Source organism: Taeniopygia guttata, chromosome 9 (assembly GCF_048771995.1).
Source record: "Taeniopygia guttata chromosome 9, bTaeGut7.mat, whole genome shotgun sequence".
NCBI lineage: Eukaryota > Metazoa > Chordata > Aves > Passeriformes > Estrildidae > Taeniopygia > Taeniopygia guttata.
This window is the reverse complement of record NC_133034.1, coordinates 22,282,515-22,303,425: the sequence shown is the minus strand read 5'-3', so window position 1 is coordinate 22,303,425 and position 20,911 is coordinate 22,282,515. Positions and strand designations below refer to the sequence as shown.

The 20,911-nt window shown below is 46.8% G+C and overlaps 1 protein-coding gene across 6 annotated transcripts in view; it reads right to left on the bottom strand.

Annotated features, from left to right (window-relative positions):
• Positions 1-8,601, bottom strand: part of MECOM (MDS1 and EVI1 complex locus) — a 330,796-nt gene extending 322,195 nt beyond the window's left edge. The window contains exon 1 of one of the 6 annotated variants that reach the window (XM_072933629.1): positions 8,317-8,601. In XM_072933629.1, coding sequence (XP_072789730.1) covers positions 8,317-8,353 — 37 coding nt within the window. In that variant the 5' untranslated portion in view covers positions 8,354-8,601. The remainder of the gene's footprint in view (positions 1-8,316) is intronic. The other 5 variants (XM_072933630.1, XM_072933631.1, XM_072933632.1 and 2 more) reach the window with 5 other exon arrangements.
• Between the last annotated feature and the right edge of the window lie 12,310 nt (positions 8,602-20,911).

The following is a 20,911-nucleotide window of genomic DNA, read 5'->3' as shown; positions in this document are numbered from 1 at the left end:
CTTTTTTCTGAAGCCATCAGCTCCCTGCTGCAGCATCCCAGCAGAGGGTGGATGTGTCCATCACAGGAACCCCTGGGTCCCTAAGGCCAGCTTAATCCCCTCTCTGTGCTGCAGATGGGCAAATCTGGAGTCATGGGTGGGCATCAGCAGAGACCCCTGCTCACCACACCCAGCTGAAACAAAAGGAGGCCTTGATAAAACATGGGATGTGGGAGAAAAGTATCCCTTGGACACCAGCGATCTTCCCATCCCAGTATAACAGGACCTGCTGCGAGCTGGTATCATTTTTATCCCATTTTCCCTACAAAACAACACTGCCCTGAGCCATCCTTCAGCTTTCTCTGTCACTCAGCTCTTTCCCCACTGCCTACTTTATGCTGCACATGTCCCACACAAGATGCTGTTGCCCCTTTGGCTTTCCAGGGGAAGGGCTCTGCCTTCCTGTGGCTTTCAGAGCATGTAGCCCGGCCAGTCTCAGCATTAAACTGGGGCTTTTCCAGGCTGCCTCAGTATAAACAGTTTCAGTAAGGCACATGTTATACGGTAAGATCATCCGAAACCAAACATTTTCCCACTGCACACAATAAACATCCATAATAAATTACATTATACAAAATATATTTATGGCTAATTTTTTAATTTAAACCACCTGGGAAATTTTTGTTAGGCTGGTTGATATGAAGGTCTCAGTATTCTGGTAATCTAATGATATCTAATAGACAAAATAGTATGATGTTACAGCAGTCTCAAAGCTTTCATTTTCTGTATCCTTCTCAGAGATCAAACTGGCAGAACCCATATTTTTTGAAATTTTATACATAATTGGTGATGCAATTGCCAAAAATAACCTATTCATAGAAGTCTTGCTCTTCTGGTTTCTAACTTACTGTAATCACGGAACAGAGCAGCGCACTGCTTTGCAATGGAATATGGGTTTGGGTCAGGGAGCAAGGGCTACGATTGTGTGGCAGTTTCCATTCTGTGGATTATTTTACAGGCAATTTAAATTTAGTTTGGAGTTTAAACAGGCTAAAATGTAGTGCACCCATTCAGACATAAAAGCCATTCTTCGGAAAAGAAATAAAGCTGTAACTTGGGTATGTTTCTTTTCTGAACCAAACTTTTGCTCCAATATAAGATTTTCTAAACAAAAGCTATCGGTGTCAAAGGAGACAAGAGTGCTTCTGTTGCATAAATTAAGCCCAGAACTGTAATCCTTCCACCATAAAACTCTCATGCTCATCACAGATCAGCCAAGATTTCCGAAAAGACTCAAGACCATCACAGATCTCTCTCTAGCCAATACAAATCCCAGCTCAAGCCGTGTTGTGGATCTGCAAGGAGTGCTGGACTCATTTTAAAGTGCAGCCCATAGCTTTAGCTACTTCCTTGCCTCCTGTTGTTCCTGGGACTTGGAGGCCATGTGGTACATTTCAGCCTTAACTCTGAATTTCCTTTATTCGGAGATCAAACTCTGACATTCCCTCAAGGTAGTGGGGGTTATGTCGTTGTGTATATCCCAGTTTAAAAGATAATGCTTCACTGAAACAGACCACAGCATTAAACCCTGAAATAAAACGAATTATATTTCACTTCCCGGCTCTTATTGCTGGATTAACTCACATTTCTTTCTCTTTGTTACATATTTAGCACCAAATACAATATTCATTGCAGGCTAGCTTCCCTCCTCCCACACGTATCCGTGGCTGCCCTTTCTTCCAGCAGCACTGGAGAAGGCAATGCCTCGGCACAGCCTGGAAATGCAAACAAAAGGGAGGGAACATGAAGTCAATGAGTGATCAGACAGGGTTTCTTTATACCCTGCGAATTTTGATTTTTTTATTTAAAATGGCAGCATAAAAAAAGAGACAGAGTCCTGAGGACAGCAACACCCACTTCTCCTCAGCTTCTCCATCCCCTTCCCCACCTTGCTTTTTCTCTGCCAGCAAACACCTCCCTCCAGCAGATCCTGCAGCAAAGGGGTCCTGGAGGTTCTTGCTGATGTTACTGGTCTGTATCATGATCTCTGCTGGTCTTGTCTGGGTGTTAAGAACAGCAGCAGGGACCTGTTGCACAGGAGCATGGCAGGAACTGGAAATCCATCACAGAGCAGTGATCAAACCACCGACCCCAGACCCTGCTCTCTGCATCCAAACCTCAGCTCCCACACCCCGTTCCTCCTTCCCATCTTTGAAAAAACCATCACTGCCTTTGCCCTCAGACCTGGGCACTTCTGAGGGTGCCTGTGATCCAGGTAAGGAGTGCTGAGGGTGGAAAACACTTTGTGCCAGATGTTGGCTCTGCGTTGTCGGAGTTGAACCTGGGTTTTGTTAATGACCATTTCGTTTTTAAGTGCATTCCTGTGAGCCCAGCCTTGAGCTTGTGTCTCCATATGAAACTGCACTGCTTTAACTGGGTGCATAGATTATAAAACCAGGAAGAGTGGTCTGGTCTGCTACTCCTGTATAACACAGGTTACAGGAATTCCCTAAATTAATTCCTGTTTGGATTAGCTCATATCTTTTTAGAAAAACAGCCAACCTTAATTAAGACAAAGGAATTCCACTGATGTTGAAACCCACCCGGCTCTCAATAAATAGTTTTACTGGTTAAATACCTTCACTACTTAAAATATAAACTTCATTTCCAATCTGCCTTTGTCCAGTTCTAGCTCTGTCTACTGAATAACATGACACTTGCATCTGCTAGTTTGAAAACGATGTGGGATTAAACCTCTTTCTGCTCTTTGTGAGCCACTTCGTGCCTGACTAAACTGAAATGATGTAAAACTGATTGTATTGAATTACAGCAAAAGAACACCGACTTGCTCCAAAAATGACAGCAAACCTAGTTAAATTTTAAATAAACAAATATTGTGAATTCTTGGTTGGAAACCTAAGTGTCTGAACAAGCCCTTCCAAAGCTAATGTACATTTGTTTAAAAAGTGGTTTACTGCAAAGCAAGGCAATTTCTGTGGACAAGGTTTCATTAGCTGAGATTTATGAAACTCCATCTGCTTCTCCACTGCCCTTTCCTCATCCTCCTGGTGCGGGAGTAACCACCAACACTTTCTTTCTTCCAACACATACCTGTCCTGGCAGAAAATTCATCCCAATTTCTTCTTCAGCAACTCAGACAGCTTTATCAGGGAGCTGTGCTCCCCAGGAAAGGCAGAAATGCCTTCTCTGTCCAGCCACCTTTACTTCCATGGGAAGGCAATAAATATTTTACAATGGATATTCCTGCCACGGAAGCACACAATTCGTGTATTTGGGAAGCATCCCAGGGAACAACACCCAGTCTCCTGCACATCAGTACTGTGTTCCCTAAATGCACCCAGAACATTTCAGAGCCTTTGTGGGTGTACAGATATTGGTGTCAGGACTACAAGCACCCCTGCAGCCTGTGCATACCACAATCTCTCTCTAAACTATACACTGTACATATATTAATTACGATTGCAAATATCAAACTGATTTACCTGCTTTTCTCTGTATGTGCACACACAGACATAGCTATTATGCACATAAATAAATATATCCCCGTGGCATAAGCAGAAAAGTATGTTCTGAACACACGTGTGTGCACACCTCTCCATGAGCACAGCCACATCCACACTTATGTGCACTTAAATAAGTAGGTGAATAGGTGAATATGAACACTAATAGCCATTTATGGCAAACAACAATGAAAGCTGTCCCTGGAGCCCGCCTAGGGTAGGGCAGCCAAAATGATTGAGTATGTACAGGGCACTGCTGCAGCAATGGCACTCACTTGGGCCTCCTTTTAGAAATGATTAATATTTAACCGACTTGGTGAACCTGGCTTTGGTTTTAGTTATGATTAGATAACAGGGTGCACAGAGCTGTCCCACTGAGGATGTGGTGGGATGTCCGAGCAGCTGCCAGTCGTGCTTTGTGAGAAGACAGACAGAAAATGAGGAGGGGAGAGATAGGAGACAGTGAAAAACAACAAAACAAAACAAAAAAAAAACCAAAAGTGTTCAGCTCCGTTTGTATTTGTTTGGATAGAAAAGGGGGAAAAGCAGCCCGAGAGGCCAGTGTAATAAGATGCTGTAGCTTTCATGAAAGAGGTGAAATAATTTTAAACACAGACACACAATGAGTTTATTTATTTAGAAAGTTGTTAAATAGAGTCTGGGAATTCAAATATTCAATGTTGACATTGTACAGAGCTGGCAGGGAGCCAGCCCCAGCTCTCCAGAGGGACCCAATGGCCACGGCGCCCAGGCCCTCGCCCCTCCCAGCCCACTAACTAGGTAAAAGCCATTAGTTATACCCACAAGCAATATTGGAATCCCAGTCAAATAATGTTGCCTCAGCCAGCCAACTTCAAAGGCGTGTAAGTGTGTTTGGCTTTTTAGTGCTGGAACTGCAGCAATATGTCACACTTTTGAAAGAGTTTTGTAAACAGTTCCTTCCCCTTTGTAGAAACATTTCTTAAGTTTCTTGTACCCCGTGTAAACAGCGTTAATTAACAAGAGTTACATTTTTCATTTACGAGCGGGGCTGTATTAATAACGGGCTCGCCTTTCGGACCGTCCTTTTCCTTTGTGTCCTTTCCCTGCCCAGCACCGCGGCCGGCCCGGGGTGGCCCGGGAGCAGCCAGGAGGCACCGCAGAGCAAAGTTGGTCCCAAATTCAGGCGTGGCTGATGGCCCTGAGGAAGAGAGAAGGATAGAAAGCAGGGAGAGGGGGGAAAAAAAGGGAAGGAGGGGAAAAAAAAGGGAAGGAGGGGAATAAAGGAGGAGGAAAGAAAAGAAAAGAAAAGAAAAGAAAAGAAAAGAAAAGAAAAGAAAAGAAAAGAAAAGAAAAGAAAAGAAAAGAAAAGAAAAGAAAAGAAAAGAAAAGAAAAGAAAAGAAAAGAAAAGAAAAGAAAAGAAAAGAAAAGAAAAGAAAAGAAAAGAAAAGAAAAGAAAAGAAAAGAAAAGAAAAGAAAAGAAAAGAAAAGAAAAGAAAAGAAAAGAAAAGAAAAGAAAAGAAAAGAAAAGAAAAGAAAAGAAAAGAAAAGAAAAGAAAAGAAAAGAAAAGAAAAGATGAGAGAAAGAAAAGAAAAGATGAGAGAAAGAAAAGAAAAGATGAGAGAAAGAAAGTAAGAGAGAGCCGAGGAGGAGAGAAGGAATGAAGGAAGGGCAGAAAGAGGGAGCGAACAGCCACACGCGCGCTCTCCGCCCTGAAAAGGGTTAATGAAGCGCCTGGTGAAAATATGCCCGGCACATAATGGGATTGTCCGGCCCGTCCCCGCAGCGCCCCGTGCCCGCAGGAGCCGCCCGGGGATGCCGCCGGGCCGAGCCGGACCGAGCCGGGCTGAGCCGAGCCCGGTGCCGGGGCGGTGCCGAGCCGCGGGGCCGGGCCGGGTGGGGCGGGGTGCGAGGGACCGAGGGACAGAGGGTCAGAAGGACCGAGGGACAGAGGGACAGAGGGACCGAGGGACAGCGGGACCGAGGGACAGAGGGACGGAGGGACAGAGGGACCGAGGGACAGAGGGACCGCCGGGCCCGGGGCACGGGCAGCCGGTGCCCGCGGCGCTGCAGGCGCCCGGAGGCGATGGTGAAGCGATGGCAAATAAACAGCCTCGCCGAGAGACCCGGCAGCCGGGACACGGCAAACATCTCCCTGCTCGAAAACAAATTCCCGGACAGTCTTAAACAGGCAAATAAACTTGCCGGCTCTGTTTTTCAATCAAGCCTTTTAAGTACTAAACCGAGGCAAATTACAGGCGCAGGAAAACCTGCTGAAACTTAGGAAAGTGCTATTTTACTATCTCAGATGGTTAGAGGGATCTGGATCTACCTTGACTGCACTAAATTGCCTGTAAAAAAGTGGCGATAAAGTGTAAAAGTAACAAGTGCCTCCTTATTCACGTGTGTTCCCCTAATCTGATCACCTTCTGTCTCTTTATGAGGCTACTGGGTGGCTGGGGCTACCCCGGGCCGTGCTGGGGCGGGGGTTATTCGGGGATAGGGTTCCAGCAGGCGGGCACAAACCCACCCGAGTGGAAAAGCAGCTGCCCCGGGGTCGGGATGCCCGTGCAGGTGCAGCGCGGATGCGGCCGGCCGGGCCCGCACCCCCCGGGCCGCTCCCCGCACCCCGTTCCTCACCCCTGTCCCGAGAGCGGGGCGGCCAGACCCACTCCAGCGTGTGTTTTCCCTTATTTCTACAGCTGGGCATTTAAAAAATTCACTGCCTATTCCCCGCGTGGCTCTTTTTGTTCCTTCTGAATTATTTTTCTATTTATTTTTTTTTAAGAGGGGGGCAAAGCCACAAAATTATTTTTTAGCAATTTTACACTGAGGTCAAGAAAATACCCTCCAGGTATTTTTCTTTAATTAAGAGGGAAAATCTTGCCTGGGTATTGGCGACAGTCACGCAATCGGGGCGATTTTTTTGTTTCACGCATAAAGCAATAAAAGTGAAATAATACAAGAAATGCGCTTTATCCCGATCTGTATCTTTTCCACGTAAAAGGGTGAAGGCTACAAAGTATTTTCCTGTTCCTAACTCGGACAGAAAGAACTGAAAAGCTAAAACCTTTTTCTCTCGAACGACTAAATTAAAGAGGTCGCCTCCAACCCTCCTTCCACTTGCCATGAAACTGAGACGCTCTTCAGGGGGGAAAGAAGCAGCTTTTCGGAACACAAAAAAGAAATAAAACCCGGCTTTTTAAATATGATTTCCTTTATGAGTCGATTGTAACCGAAGGATTATTTAATGCAACACATCTGTCTAGGAGGGGAAAGTGCTGCTGCTGCTGCTGCTGCTGCTGCAGGACGCGCAAAGTTTGCAGTGGATCGGATCTCGCCCGCGGACTGGAGCCGGAGCAGGAGCAGCAGCAGGAGCCCCGCACCGCTGCGCAGCCAGCAAAGCAAGGGAGAGGCGAGGAAACCTGGCGGATTTTGTCGGGGATGGGAGAATTTTTCCCCCATAATCAGCTCCGAAGTACGGATGGCAACCTTGAGATTTAAAAATATATTTGTTTTCAAATTAAGGGCGCTGGACTATCCACTTTGAGATCACCTAATCAAACGCAGGTTGCTGCTGTTGTTCAGGTTCAGAGAAAAGCTGATGATGATCCAGAGACATCTTTCACTTCCCCTTTTCCACGCTTCTCTATTTTTTCCCTCTTCACAAATAAAGAGTAAATAAGCATCTGCTTTTTACGTCACGCAACTTATGCAACATTTCATCTGACTTTTTTTCCTCCTGCCCATTTTTTTTTTTTCACTCGGGAATGTGAGTCGCCATCGCCATGGATATCAAATGAAACTTGCCCAGATGTGTCAGAGAAAATAAAGACATCAGTTGCTTTTAAAATAGGACGCGAAATCTGGCGAAGTTTTGTTGTTGAATCCCTAATTTTTTCAAAAAATAATAAAGACTTTAAAAAAAAAATAAAAGAAAAAAGGAGCCCCAACACTGCAGCAGTTAAAAGCAGAGATCCCTATCATAAAGGAGAAACAGATGGGGTGAGAGTAAGACAAATAATTAAGTAAGTCGGGCTTTGCGTGTGGACGGCCGAGCCCTCGCCTCGCGGAACACAGACCTTCGGGCGGCCAAACTGTATAAAAAAAAAAAGTGCTGGAAAATCGCCTGAAATTACAACATTTACATCAACTTTTAGCGGGCGACTCCAGCGGGCCGCGCTGCCCGGCGAGCCCCGCTGTCCCCCGGCGAACCGCGCGGGGCATCCCGGAGCGCTGCGGGTGGGTGCCCGCGGGGAGCCGGGCACCAGGCGGTGATTTCGGGCACAAGGCGGTGATTTCGGGCACAACCCGGTGCTTTTCTTTCGGGCACAAGCCGGCGGGGAGCTTGGCGGGGTTACCCGGTGGCTCCGCTCCCGTTACCTGCGGCCGCTCGCCGCCTCCCCCGCGGAGCCGCCGCTGCCCCTCCGCGCCCCCGCGGAGCCGCCGCCCCCGCGGCCCCCGCGGCCCCCGGCCCTGCCGCAGCCCACAGCGCCCACTATAGGGCCCGGAGCCTCCCGCACCCCCCTCCCCCGACCCCCCCCTACCCCAGCCCCCGGCGGCGGCAGCAACTTCCAGCGCTCGCCACTGAACTTTTCCTCAACTCCTTCCCCACCTCCCGCCGGCCGCCCGCAGCCCCCGGCCCGGCTCTGACCGCCTCACCCCCCACCCCGGTCCCCGCCGAGCCGAGCCGAGCCGGGCCGGGCCGGGCCGGGCCGGGAGGCTGCGAGGGGATGCTGCAGGTTGCCTGCGAGCTCCGCGCCGCACCAGACATGTCTATGCAACATGGCAGAGAGGGAGGGTGAAAAGCCAAGAGAAAGGGGTATTGCACCTACTTGCGGCCAGCTTCCTCGCCCTGCCCTTGGATCGCATGCTGCCAGTCCCGCGGCCGATGCTGGCGTGGGCTCGGGGTAGGGGGGGGCTTTTTTTTTTTTTCCTCCCGGAGCTTTTCCTCCTTTTTCGCTCCCCCTCTCCCTCTGTCCTCTCCCTCTCCCGCACACACACTCTCCCTTTCTCTCAATCCCGGCTCGCTATCTCTCCAGCATTGTCAGTTTGGACACCTTCGCACATGCGCACGGGCGGCTCCCCCCCGCTCTTCAACATTTCAGCGCCGCCAAAAAAAAGTTTGCAGCGATCCATCACCGCCGGTGGGGACCCTGACAGCCGGCACCGGGGCCGGGACGGGCCGGGACGAGGCGCGCAGCCGCGGCCGCGGGGCAGCCGCTCCGCCGGTGCGCACCGGGAGGGGTCACAGCGTGGGACACCCGCGCTCCCGCGGGGCAAGGGCTGGGGGAGAAGCGACACCTTTATTTTCTCTTTCTCCCCCCCCCCTTTTTTTTTTTTTTTTTTAATGGGATATTAATACTGTTCTGGAGTCTTTGCAGCGTTCAAATAGTTTATTCTCACCCGGCAGCAATTACCGTAGATCTTTCCGCATATATAGACAGGGAGATATAATTTGATTACATGTTTTATTATGTACGCGTACCATGAAATCGTACGCTTTTTCGCCACCTTGAACACGGCTCAGCCACCACCAGTTGGGCAGAAAAAAAGCGTTTTAAAAACAGCAACACCGACCGCTCTAATCTGTTTTAATTACAGGGTTTGCCAATCAAAGAGGGAGCGCGCAGAAATTGGGAACTCCTTTAGGGGATGGCTATGTCCGAGGTATGAATCAATCCAAACTACGTATAGATTTTCCCCCGGTACAACCTCCTTGCATTAAACAGTTTTGTTCAATACCTTCCATGCGCTATTTATGTTCCCATTAATATCTGTTGCAAATCCTGCCAGACACCATAAAAGAAAATTACAATCTTTCAGACTCGGGGCTGCGCCAGTACATACACGCTGCTCAACTTTTTTGTTTTAATAAAATCCTCAGCATCGCCCCTTCCCCCTTCAATCCCACCCCCCGGCTGCCGGTGCTGCGGGTCGGGGCCGCCCGTGGAGCCCCGCGCGTGGGGCGGGGGCAGCGCGGATCCCACGCGGCTGCCCCGAACGCGCGGCAGACGGGTGCAAGCGCTCGAACCCGCACTGCGGAGCCGTCCTTGATGCCAATCGTTCTTTTTCATTTGTAACTTGGATATTTTTTATTTTTTTTTAAGGACATGCAGCTGCTGTCTGCCCACTCCACATCCCCCCGCAGCCGGGCAGGGGCGCACCGCACAGCCCCGGAGCAGGAGGGGCAGGAGGGGCAGGAGGGCAGGGGACTCCCCCAGCCCCCTGCACCCATCGGGGTGCCCCGGGAGAGGCGAGGAGCAGCCACGGGCTGAGCGTGGGATGCTCGACCGGGGCTGCGCTCGGGGTCCCGGCACTGCCCGACCCCCGACCTCGCTCGCAAACCGCCCCTTTCCCCGCGGGGCTGCACCGAGCTGTCCCCAAATCACCCCTCACACACCCCCACACCTGCGGAGCCGGGTCACTTGGGGGAAATACAAAAATACAAACACCCATGAACTTTGCAAACCCCCCCACCTCTCGCAGCCCCGGTTTAAGCGGAGACCCCGACAAAGCCGCCGCCCGGGCAGAGATGCGCGTCCTTCCCCGTGCGGGGCCGGGGGCACAGATGCGGTTTTCCCGGGCGGGCAGCCCTGTCCCTGGCCGTGTCCGGCTGTCACCGCCACCTGCCCGCCGTCCCTGCGGCCCCGGGAGCCCGGCAGGTGCCACACCGCCCTCCCGGGGCTCCGGTCACCGTCCCCGGGCCGCCCCCGGCACCGCCCGCTCGGCCCCGGCAGCTTCGCCCCCTTCCCCGAAAAGTCCCGGGCAGCCCCCCGGGAATTCCGTTTCGTTGGTGCGGGCAGCCTCCGCTCCCTTCCCGGGGTGGTTTCAGCAGATCCACGGGCAGAAACAGAGATTAAAATTTGGGGAAATATTTTTTCCGGATGGAGGGGTGGAATTAAACATATTTCTAGTACAAGCTGGGAGACCAAAGGCACCCCTCTATCCATAGGTTTCAGGGCATTCCCCGTAACAGGAAATTTTCTCTTCCTTACATTATAATTGAACAAGCCCCGCAGTCTACTTGGAGAAAAGTTGGAATTCTTTATCGAGGTATTTGTCGTGCTATTGTCTTTGTGCAGTGAACTTTACATCGTGTTATTCAATCTCAATCTATATTCTCCTAGCTACCAGTAAGATTAATTTAATCATTGTAATGCAATTATTAATACTGTTTACCCAACGCTTGATTTCAGGTTTGCTGGTAAGAAATTAAGCTTCTTGCTGGGTGACCGAAAAGCTGTGCAGGGATTTCCAGCCCACGTCGAAATAAAACAGTCCTCTTTATTTAGTCTCAGAACTCCAGCTTTCAGCCACGGGCTCAATTAGCCAAAATGGAAACAATTTTCATTCATTGCAATAACTCACTGTTCTGCTGATCACTTTCAAAATATACACTTTATTATTATATGCTGACCTCGGTGCCGCGAAGTGGCAAGGCTAGAAAGAGGCAGAGGGATCTCTCCAGCCCCCTTGGGCTGTAATTATTAGAAATTAATTGGGTTCAGGACCCTGGGTAGCATGGGTAAATTAATAGCTTGTCTGGTTGTTTAAATCCGAATTCTCAGTCCACAGGAGAGCAGGGAGGGAGGCTCTCCCTCCCCAAAGCCGCCCCGGGAGAGCGCGGCAGGGCTGGGGCAGCGCGGAGCCGCCGGCTGATTTCCCTCCTTCTTTTCACCAACGCATTGTTTTCGGGGAGCTATTTAGGGGTTAAAAATAAAAAATAAAGATCCTGTATACTTGGAGCTGTCGTGCGGGAGTAAAAGTGAAAAGGGAGCCTTAGGCAAAAGGAAATTACTGCAAGCCCGCGTGACCTTTCCGAGAGGTAATCAATCAAGTGATCAACAGGGATATTTATCATTGCTCGATGGGGCTACTTTACAAATGCACAGGAGGGGGGGCGGGGGGATACACACACACACACAAAAGTTTGGATAAACCCGATAAGTCTGAAGACAAATACGGAGACTTTAATCACTGGGAAGATTGCACATTTTCTTTTCTGAGCTCTCAGAAGGAAAGGGAAGGAGAAAACCGCTGCAAAGTTTCCCAGCAGAAAACGCCTCCTGTACTAGGTGGTCACATGGAAGCTGTCCACTTTGCTCTGCAGTGCTGGGAAAGGCTGGGAACGACAGATGTGATTTAAAAAAAAAAAAAAAAAAAACCACCAAATACAAGGGAAAATAATAGCTAAAGATCGAGGTTTTGATAACTGGGCTCGGTGTTTGTTTTTATGTAATGTGTTTTTATTTGCTGCTTGAAACTCGGAGCTGTGGAGCCTGCCTGCCTCTAGTCCCCGAAAGGGTTAACTCCGAAAACAAAACAAAAAAAAAAAAAAAAAGAAAAAAAAAAAAAGAAAAAACCCACCCCATGCCCCCTACTATATGAAATCAGCGATCTGGTTCAATTAAACTTGCTCTCCGTAGCATAAAGCATCCACCACAATACAGGCAATGAAATCCAACAATAAAAGCCCATGCATTTTCTGCACAGTTTCCTTCTCCCTTGTAAAACATGCCGTCGTGTAAGCACCAGACATTTAATTTTGCTTCCTATAACTTACCGGATTCCTTAACAAACCTACTCTGACCACTTTTTTTTCCTTTTTTTTTTTTCCCTTCTTCTTTTCTCTCCCCCTTCTCTTTTATTTTTTCCTGCTTTGCGCTGTGCTCCACGCACAAAGCCGCGGGGGCTGCGCCCTGCGCTGCTGCCTCCGAACGATTTTAGAGGCGCGGGAGCGTCCGCGGGGCCCCGGGAGCGCTGCTGGAGCCGCGCCTGCGGAGAGATCCGCGGGGAGCGGCTGAGCGCGGGGAGCACCACGGCCGCGGAGGCGGGACCGGCCCTTGCGCGGCCTTTGCGCGGCCCTTGCGCGGTTCTGCGCGGTCTTTGCGCGGTTTTTGCGCGGCCTTTGCGCGGCCCCTGCGCGCTCCCGCAGCGCCCTGCGCGTCCCTGCGCGCCGCACCGCGGTCTGCGGCGCCCCCTGGTGGCCACGGCGCCGCACTGCAGGGCGCGGGTGGGAGCGCACCCCGCGCTGGAGAGAGGCGGGAAAAACCTCCCAAAAAACGGGTTTGGGAGAGAAGCGAGAAAAGCCTCCCAAAAAAACGGGTTTGGGAGAGAGGAGAGAAAAGCTCCCCAAAAAAACGGGTTTGGGAGAGAAGCGGGAAAAGCCACCCAAAAAAACGGGTTTGGGAGAGAAGCAAGAAAAGCCTCCCAAAAAAACGGGTTTGGGAGAGAGGCAAGAATAGCTCCCCAAAAAAACGGGTTTGGGAGAGAAGCGGGAAAAGCCACCCAAAAAAACGGGTTTGGGAGAGAGGAGAGAAAAGCCTTCCAAAAAAAAAACAGGTTTGGGAGAGAAGCGAGAAAAGCCTCCCAAAAAAACGGGTTTGGGAGAGAGGAGAGAAAAGCTTCTCGGAAAAATGGGTTTGGGAGAGAGGCGAGAATAGCTCCCCAAAAAAACGGGTTTGGGAGAGAAGAGAGAAAAGCCTCCCAAAAACTGGGTTTTGTGTGGAAGGTGGGCTCGGTCCGGTACCCGCTCGGGGCTGTCCCTGCTGGAAGCACCGCTGGAATCGCACCGGGAATGAAATGCGCTCCCAGATGGGGAGACAAGCACCCCGAGATGTGCTGCCCAGTGAAAATGGTGCAGGGCACCAGCTATGAAGTAGATCTTGTTTCTGCCTTTAGGAAGGACCTGGATTTCCACAACATTGAGACTGAAAGAAAAACAGAAGAAAATGAACAGGCCAGAGGCGAGATTGAAAGCACGGCGTGGAGGCCAGTGTGGGAAATGGGGACACTGGAGAACTGAACCTGATTTTCTGCTTCCTGGCAGATTTCCCCAGTTGCTTTGGTGTTTGGTTGCATTCCCCCACCCCTCACATGAAATGGACAGAGGCATCCCCAAACCCAAAAGCTGGAGGTCTCTTTTAGGGCACACAGCAGGGCTGTTTGCCTCTGTCCTCAGTTCCACTAGAAGATGGTGATGCAGGACCATCCGTGAACAGGGAACAGGACTCGCATATTATCTAACTGCAACCAAAAAAGCCATTTATTTACCCCTGTGCCAAAGAGAGGTACAATCAATATCCCCAACTCAAGCTCTTTTCCAAGAGTAAAAGCATTTTCTGGTCAAAAATTTCACATCCTCAGGAAGTTACTCCTATACTTCTTAAAGAAGCATCACTAGAGAACGTAATTGGAAAAATTACGGGGGAAAGTAATTACAGGCCACTGGAGAAAAACAAACATGTTCTAAATGCAGACAAAACAGTGAACAGAGGTGAATTAATAGTACTACAAATCAAAAGGGAAAAATGTCAGCAAAGATCAGCAAAAAGTGAACATCCTATTTAAAGCAAAAATAGAAACAATCAAAATCGCAGTGAAATACAGGAGGGGGAAGGAATTTGAAAAGCAACCTAAAATCAAAACAAAGGAATGGAACAAAGTTTGCTCAGTACACAGTGATAGTTAAAGGTGATGCATGAATATTTGAGAAAACTGAAGTCCCACCACCAATGTGTGTCAGCATGTGAGAGAAAACCTCAGCTGATCAGACACGAGAGTTCTGTGGCTGATACCCATTGGGCCAGGCTGGCTCCCATGCTGCAAAGTGAACTGGGCAAGGCTGGAAAATCCCTGCAGAGGATGAAAGGGGATTTTTCAGTGTGTCCCATAACCTTCCCCTTCCTCCCTGGCCTCCCCAGTGGTTTTCCAGAAGGAAGGAGCTGGGGACGGTGTGATCTGGGCTTTGAGGAGCTGTTGTACCCTTTGGCCAAAGCAAAGATGAACAGCAGGGGCTGCTCAGCTCCAGCCAGGCACCAAAACACTCTGCTGAATCCACCTTCTGAAACAAGCCATGGAAGCTTGGGAAGATTTGGATATTAAGCTGTTTAAAGAAATGTTTAAAAAATATTTAAAGCTGTTTAAAAATATGACAAAATGTAAGGAGTGAAATTGTAACGGGATGATGGCAGACAGGCTTTCAGAGCTGGTAGTGCTGAAATAAATGGTATTTTGAAATGAAAAAATTAAATCCTCTCTTTGTGTAGTGAAAGCTGTGTCATGACCGAGGACTGTCATCACAAACACAGGCTCCCTTTTTTAAGGCTTTATCTGCTTTCACTCACGGTGTAGCTTCCAGGCAGGAGTGGACTTCTTGCTGCTTGTCTGTAAAGGAACCACAAAGGCAGGTTAACACATCAGCCTTTATAAAATCCACAGCCCCATTTTTCCCCCTTAAAGCATAAGGAACACATTCATATTTCACTCTCATTTCTCTCCAGTACAAAAGCACAGGGTCAGAATTAATGAGCAAAGTATTTGTGTGACGTTTTATATTGTATTGGCATTTATATAGTGCTTTTCACAGGCTTCATGTCAAAACCCTTTACAGGGCAATAAATCATATACCTTTCCTGATGAAATTGTGTGTAGGCAATTGGGCACCTATCCTGCCCTCAGCAATGTCCCACGTGCGAGACACGGGGAGTGTGATGAAACCTGCAGAAGTGGGTCTGAAAAAAATGGATGTAGGTCAAACCTTCCCCCCTTAATATCCTGCAACACGTTAAAAAGTCTTTAGAGCCCACTTGAACAGCCACAGGAAAGACCTAACCTTAACATGACAAAGCTTCTATTACAGTCTGAATTACTCAACATGCAAATCGAGTTGTGGGTCTTACACTTAACCCCAGGTTTTTTTGCCTCTGAATTTAAACAAGTTGTCCATTTACATGGAGAATAAGGATTTTTCAATTGAATTAATTTCTAAAAATAGTGCCTATTCACAAGGCTGAACCCGAGTACCGAATTTTGGTTGTTAGGCTTTCTGTTAGCATTCACAACTATCCCTCCTAACACGAAGTCTGCAATGTGGCAATGCATCTCTGCCCTGCTGGCGTTTCCCTCCTTATTTACATTTTTTCAGATAACGAAGAGTAATGAAGTTCTGAGAACTGTATGCCCGATTAGACTGACTCTTTTACACGTTTATTTGCATTCTTGCCGTGTTTCCAAAGCCACTTTGGGGTAAGAGAAAAAAAAATGGAAAGTCACTTAAAGTCTTTTGGGAGCTGGGGAGCAGGAGCCGGATTCTGCTGGGCTGTTGGTCTGGGGGAGTCACAGCACTTCAGTTCAGGGAATTTTGGATTCCACTGGTGCCAAAGAAGCTTTGTGGGGAGCCCCTCCTGGCTTTGGAGCCTCTCCCTTCCAGCCCAGTCCCGAGACGGCACAAAGGCAGTGGTTCAGAAGCAAATGGAAAATCTTTGCAGTAGCCCAACACCATTCGAAAACCACTTTCCACCTCCACTATCTGTAACACGTGAAAACTGATAACGTTCTGCACACACCGGCTGACAGTTCAAATGCATTAGAACCAACCTAGTTATGATTTATTAGCCGGAAGAGTTGTTAGAATAATTAATAAATGTGAAAGAATAAAACAGAAGGGGGGGAAAAAAGTGCTGTTCTCCACTAAAGAGACATTTAGATTACTTAATCTAAAATCAAAGTGATCCAGAAGTAGAACAAAAGGCAAAAGCACCTTGCCAGCTCCATTAAGTGCCGTGGGCTGTGTTAGAAGTGGAGGTTCCTGCATCTCTGCAGAGGTGATGAATGTCCTGTGAGACCTGAGTGTTCCTGTGCAGATGCACAGCCAAGGAATGAACTGACCTGGCCTCTGCCTTCTGTGGAGTTTTGTGTCAGGAGCTCTGCAAGGAGCTCAAATTCACACGCTGTTGTTGTGCTCTGAGAGCGACAAAGCTTAATTTTATCTCTCGTTCCCATCTGGGTACACAACTTATGTAGCAGTTTAAAGAATGACCTGTAATTAATACACATGCACGGATTTCACTGAGATGGATGACAAGGATAATTAAAATGGTCTCTTCAGTGGGAGACACCACCAGCACCAGCAGTTGAAGATGAAGTCCAAGAGTAACCAACACATTAAAGCCTGACATTTCTATTCTTTCTGGCAGTAATGCATTTGAAGTTTAAATTAGACAAAATGTTTGTTACAACAAACGGACTTCTGTTAGCATTCAGAATTATGCTCCCAGTCAATGTTTATTATGCTTTTGGTCCTATATATTCTAAAGGTCTCAATTTCCTACTTCCATTTTTTTTTTGATCAGTTTTGTTTAAAGTGGGAGCCTTTTACTTTTCACTTTAAAAATTACTGCTTCTTAAAACTTCTAGCAGGTTATGGTATCTGGAATGAGTACTAAGGAAAAGGAAACAAGCTAAAATAAATTACTATCTAATCTAACCCATCTGACGACTTCTAACGTACCTATTATTGTGGTATCAAAGTACTGGATCTCTGATAGCTGGTGATCTTTGATCTTAAATTGGACCTCCAATAACATTTTTAATTAAACATCTTATTTGATGCCTGCTGGAGCTAAAAATGCAAATAGTGTCACATAAAGGATGAAAGTTAAGAGAGAAAGGAACAGAAAACCATGGCTGGTTATAGTGTGGTTATTGTACCAAAACAAAGAACCCCATCCTCCAGACCATGTGGAATTAAAACAATCAGCCTCAAGGTTCAAAGAGTGAGCAGAAACTACCTAAAAATGAAAAATGCTTTCAACCTATTAAAATTAATAGTGAATAAAATAGTTTGTCGGAAGCAAATTCGAAGTACTCCCAAGAATCACTTAAAAAAATTGTAAATTTTTTTACTTCCTTTGCCTTCCAGCACCCAGCAAATATTCCATTCTCTTGCAATCCTTCACTAGGAATTTCGCAGCACTTCTGCACTGGTTGAGACAAACCACATCTGTCCTCCTTGAAAAGTGTTTCCAAATCACTTTGTGCATAGGAATCATTGCTATTAAAGCACAAATTCACTGCCAGACTTCATTCAGCTGCACTCAGAGTTGATTTGGAAGCGATTTCTGAGCCATGAAGAAGGAAAGCATCCTCAGAGCACTGCTGGTTCAAGTTGTGGAGGATTTTATGAGAGCACACATGGACTCACCCCTTCCATCAATGCACACAGACAGAACCTTAGTCAAACAGCTCTTAGTCAATTTTTTTTCCCTCAGAAGAGGATGAGGATATGTGAAGTGATCTGTAAGATTTAAACTTTTCACTTTGATTCAACTCTGTGTAAAGATATGACCACTCTGACAGCTCTGTAGCCTCTTGGTACCTGCTGCATGGAAGAAGGCAGAGCATAAGCACTGGTCATCTACACTTATCTGAGGTCAAAATTCAGCTATTTTCTTTCAATTTTCACACAGGTAATGACAAAAAAATTATAGCCACAGCTACAGCAAGTAGTAAATAACAATAGGTATCAGATTCCAGAAAGAACAACAATGAAATTTACATTTATTTCACACTGCAGATGGCATTCCTAACTGCAGGAAATGAAAAGGCCCATGAAGGTGAAGAGCCAGTTTGTGATTTCCTTCAGATGGAGCATCAGGGCTGCTGTTGATGAGGGGATCAGTTCTACATCTCATGTTTGAGCAGGAGCAGCCAGTTCTGCTCAGGAGAATCTGTGAAGAACGAGTGACAAAACCCTACAGAACAGGCAGGAGAGCAAATGTTTCATTTTTCTCCTTCACATTTCCTAAGGTAAATGTGGTTTAGACTTTTGGTTTTCATTTTCCAGGGAAGTTCTTAAGCCTAGTTCACAGCAGCCTTTATGGCTGAGAGCTCATTCATCAAGAGCAAAATCTCACATGCAAAGTTCATGACAGAGTGGTGAGGTGCAAAGTTGAAAGAGAAGGAAAATAATTTTTCCCATCCCAGAAATCCTTTCAGAAGTTCAGAAGCACTCTCAGTCACAACAAGATGACCTTAGGAGTGGGATTCGCTTGTTGTTTGGGGGGTTTGTTTGTTTTTAGAGAAGCTCAGGGAAAAAAAACATTCTAACATCATCATGAACGAGAATTAGGACTCTCTTGGAATGTGAAGACTTTGGGGGTTAAATCCTCCTTCTCAGAGAAACGGATCAGAGTCAGAGCCCACACCCCCTCTAAATCCTACCCTGAAAAGAAACATTTTATTGCAAAAGTTTCACTGAAACTGGCGTGTTCCCACAAAATGTTTCAGTGGTGAGAAATAAAGAATTCCCAAGTGTAAAGCACTGCCAAAGAATTCCCAATCATTTCTAGCCAGTGAGCAAGGAAATGTTATAATAAGTGTGTTATTTTGCCATCAGTGGAGAAGGAAGCCCCTGCCCCAGTGGTGCTGTAAGGTCACGCTTCATCTTGTCCCCAGAAATTTGTGTGTGCACCACAATTCCAGGTATAATGGAATAATGTAGGGCCATTTTCTAATGCATTTCAGCAGTTTGTGTTGCAAATGCCTGTATAAAACCAACAAACATGGCTAAAGAACACAGGCAGAAAGCTACAGTGACTCTTTTCTATCCTTTTACAGCAATCTCTCTTCCCTGCATGTACAATACACGCCCCTTCATGATGTATGAAGAGACTTTGGAAATAAATCTTTCCAAAATATTTGCTCTTCAAACCTACCTGCTTTTAAAAGAGAGGTGGGATCCAGGCTTCACCTCTGGCACTCAGCACTTGCCTTCGCTCACATGTTGGGAAAGAGAAGTTCTTACTTTGCCTGAAATTGAGTGCAAAGGGATACTCCCTTATCTGTCAGAACTCAAACTCCTTCTGGAGGACAAGCTAATCAACCCATGTTAACTCCATCTTTTTCCCAAATTTCCTTTGCTATCCCTAAACAGGACACACAACACCTGTTGTTATCCCAGCAAAGCAATGCTACCAGAGAGGAAAAGCACTTCATGTTACAAAGAACTTCTCCACTGGCTGCTCTCAAACAAAATCCAGCTGAGCAAAAGAAATCTTGTTTTCTCACTGGAAAGTCCTCATGTGCTCAAAACAACCCTGAAAGGACTCAAATGCTTCATAGAGTTTTTAATTAATTCTATCTAGACACACAGCAGTCTGAGAAGCTGTAGTGTTATATATATAACCTCCTTACGTTTCACTATTTACATTGTGCTATTCTCTGGCTATTTCCCAACTTTATTCACCCACCCTAGAGATCAATTTAGGCACCAAAATAAAATATGATCTTATCTTTGCAGTGCACAGAAAAGCGAAACAGAATTTCTCACGGGAGCCAGGGGTTAAGGCTCGGGACTGGGTGTCAGAGAAGTGCTGTTCTATTCTTGGCTCTACCACTCACTTGCTGTGGGAGCTCATGGAGCAGATACAGAGCAGGAATGGAGACTCCAGCCAAGAAATTTCTCCTCTGTAACTTTTCCTCTTTCATTATGCATGAGAGTGAGTTTTTCCAGCGTCCAAGCACACATCTGAAAGCTGGGGAAACACGACTCTACCAAAATACAGAACCAGCAGAGAAAGAAAATGAGTGGAAAACATCAATTACAAAGTTTTCTTGGGCACCTCTGAAGAACTGAAACAGAATCTCTACTCACACGGTGGAGATAGAGAAGAAATTCAGCCCCAGGTTGGGCAGGCACTTCTCCAAGGACTGCACTGGACTTGCATATGGGCTGACTTGGGTCTGCTGTGCTGCTACTCCTTGGTCTATTTGCTGCTTCAGACAAGTTTTCGGAGACTTCTTCAGGCCAGGCCAGGGGTGGAAGGGTTTGCTTTGGGGTTTTTTTTGGTTTGGTTTTTTTTTTTTGGTTTTTTTTTGCAAAAATTGGAACCTACGCTTTGATTTTGAACTAAGCAATCTGATTTTAAAAAGCAAAAATAGACTTTTTTGGGGGCATTTTTTTGTTCAAAAGCCATAGCTAAGACTATATCCAGACCTGGAGTAACAAACTGCCTAAATTAAGAATTATAAACTCACAATTAACTCCTGCTGGAAGCAGTATTTCCTTCCCCAGGAACAGACCAGGCAATACTTCTTGCTTTAGGTAATAGCTGTGGTCTAATTCACAAATTTGAAACATTTCTAATCATTTTGGGAGACCTGAAGAAACAGTAAACATGTAGGTTTGGATGGATCTTGTTCTACCATGCCAGCTAATGACTGAAAGGAGAGATTTTTGCAACTACGGTGCTCTGTGTGTAAAATATATCATTAAACTGATTTATCCTGGGCATATTTATTTTTAATCACACAGCAAATCTGCCCACATTCAGCTTCAAGCTGTGTTCTAGGTGTTCAGTGCACACCCAGCCCATCTGCTGACAGTTTTACAGCTGGGTCTCGGACCCTTTAGGCTCACAGAAACAGAAAACTAATCCAGTCACAGAATATTCTTCAATATTAACCTTTTTCTTAAACTTTGTATAAGATATAAGGGAATAGTATATAGCTTGTTTTAACGTTTTAAGAGTCATATGAAATCAAAGTCTGACCAATAACCTCACTGAAGCAGCTGCTGTGAAGTGTCAATTCTCAAACACAGGTGACTCTGGTTCTATTATATAATAAAATATACTGTTTTGGCTA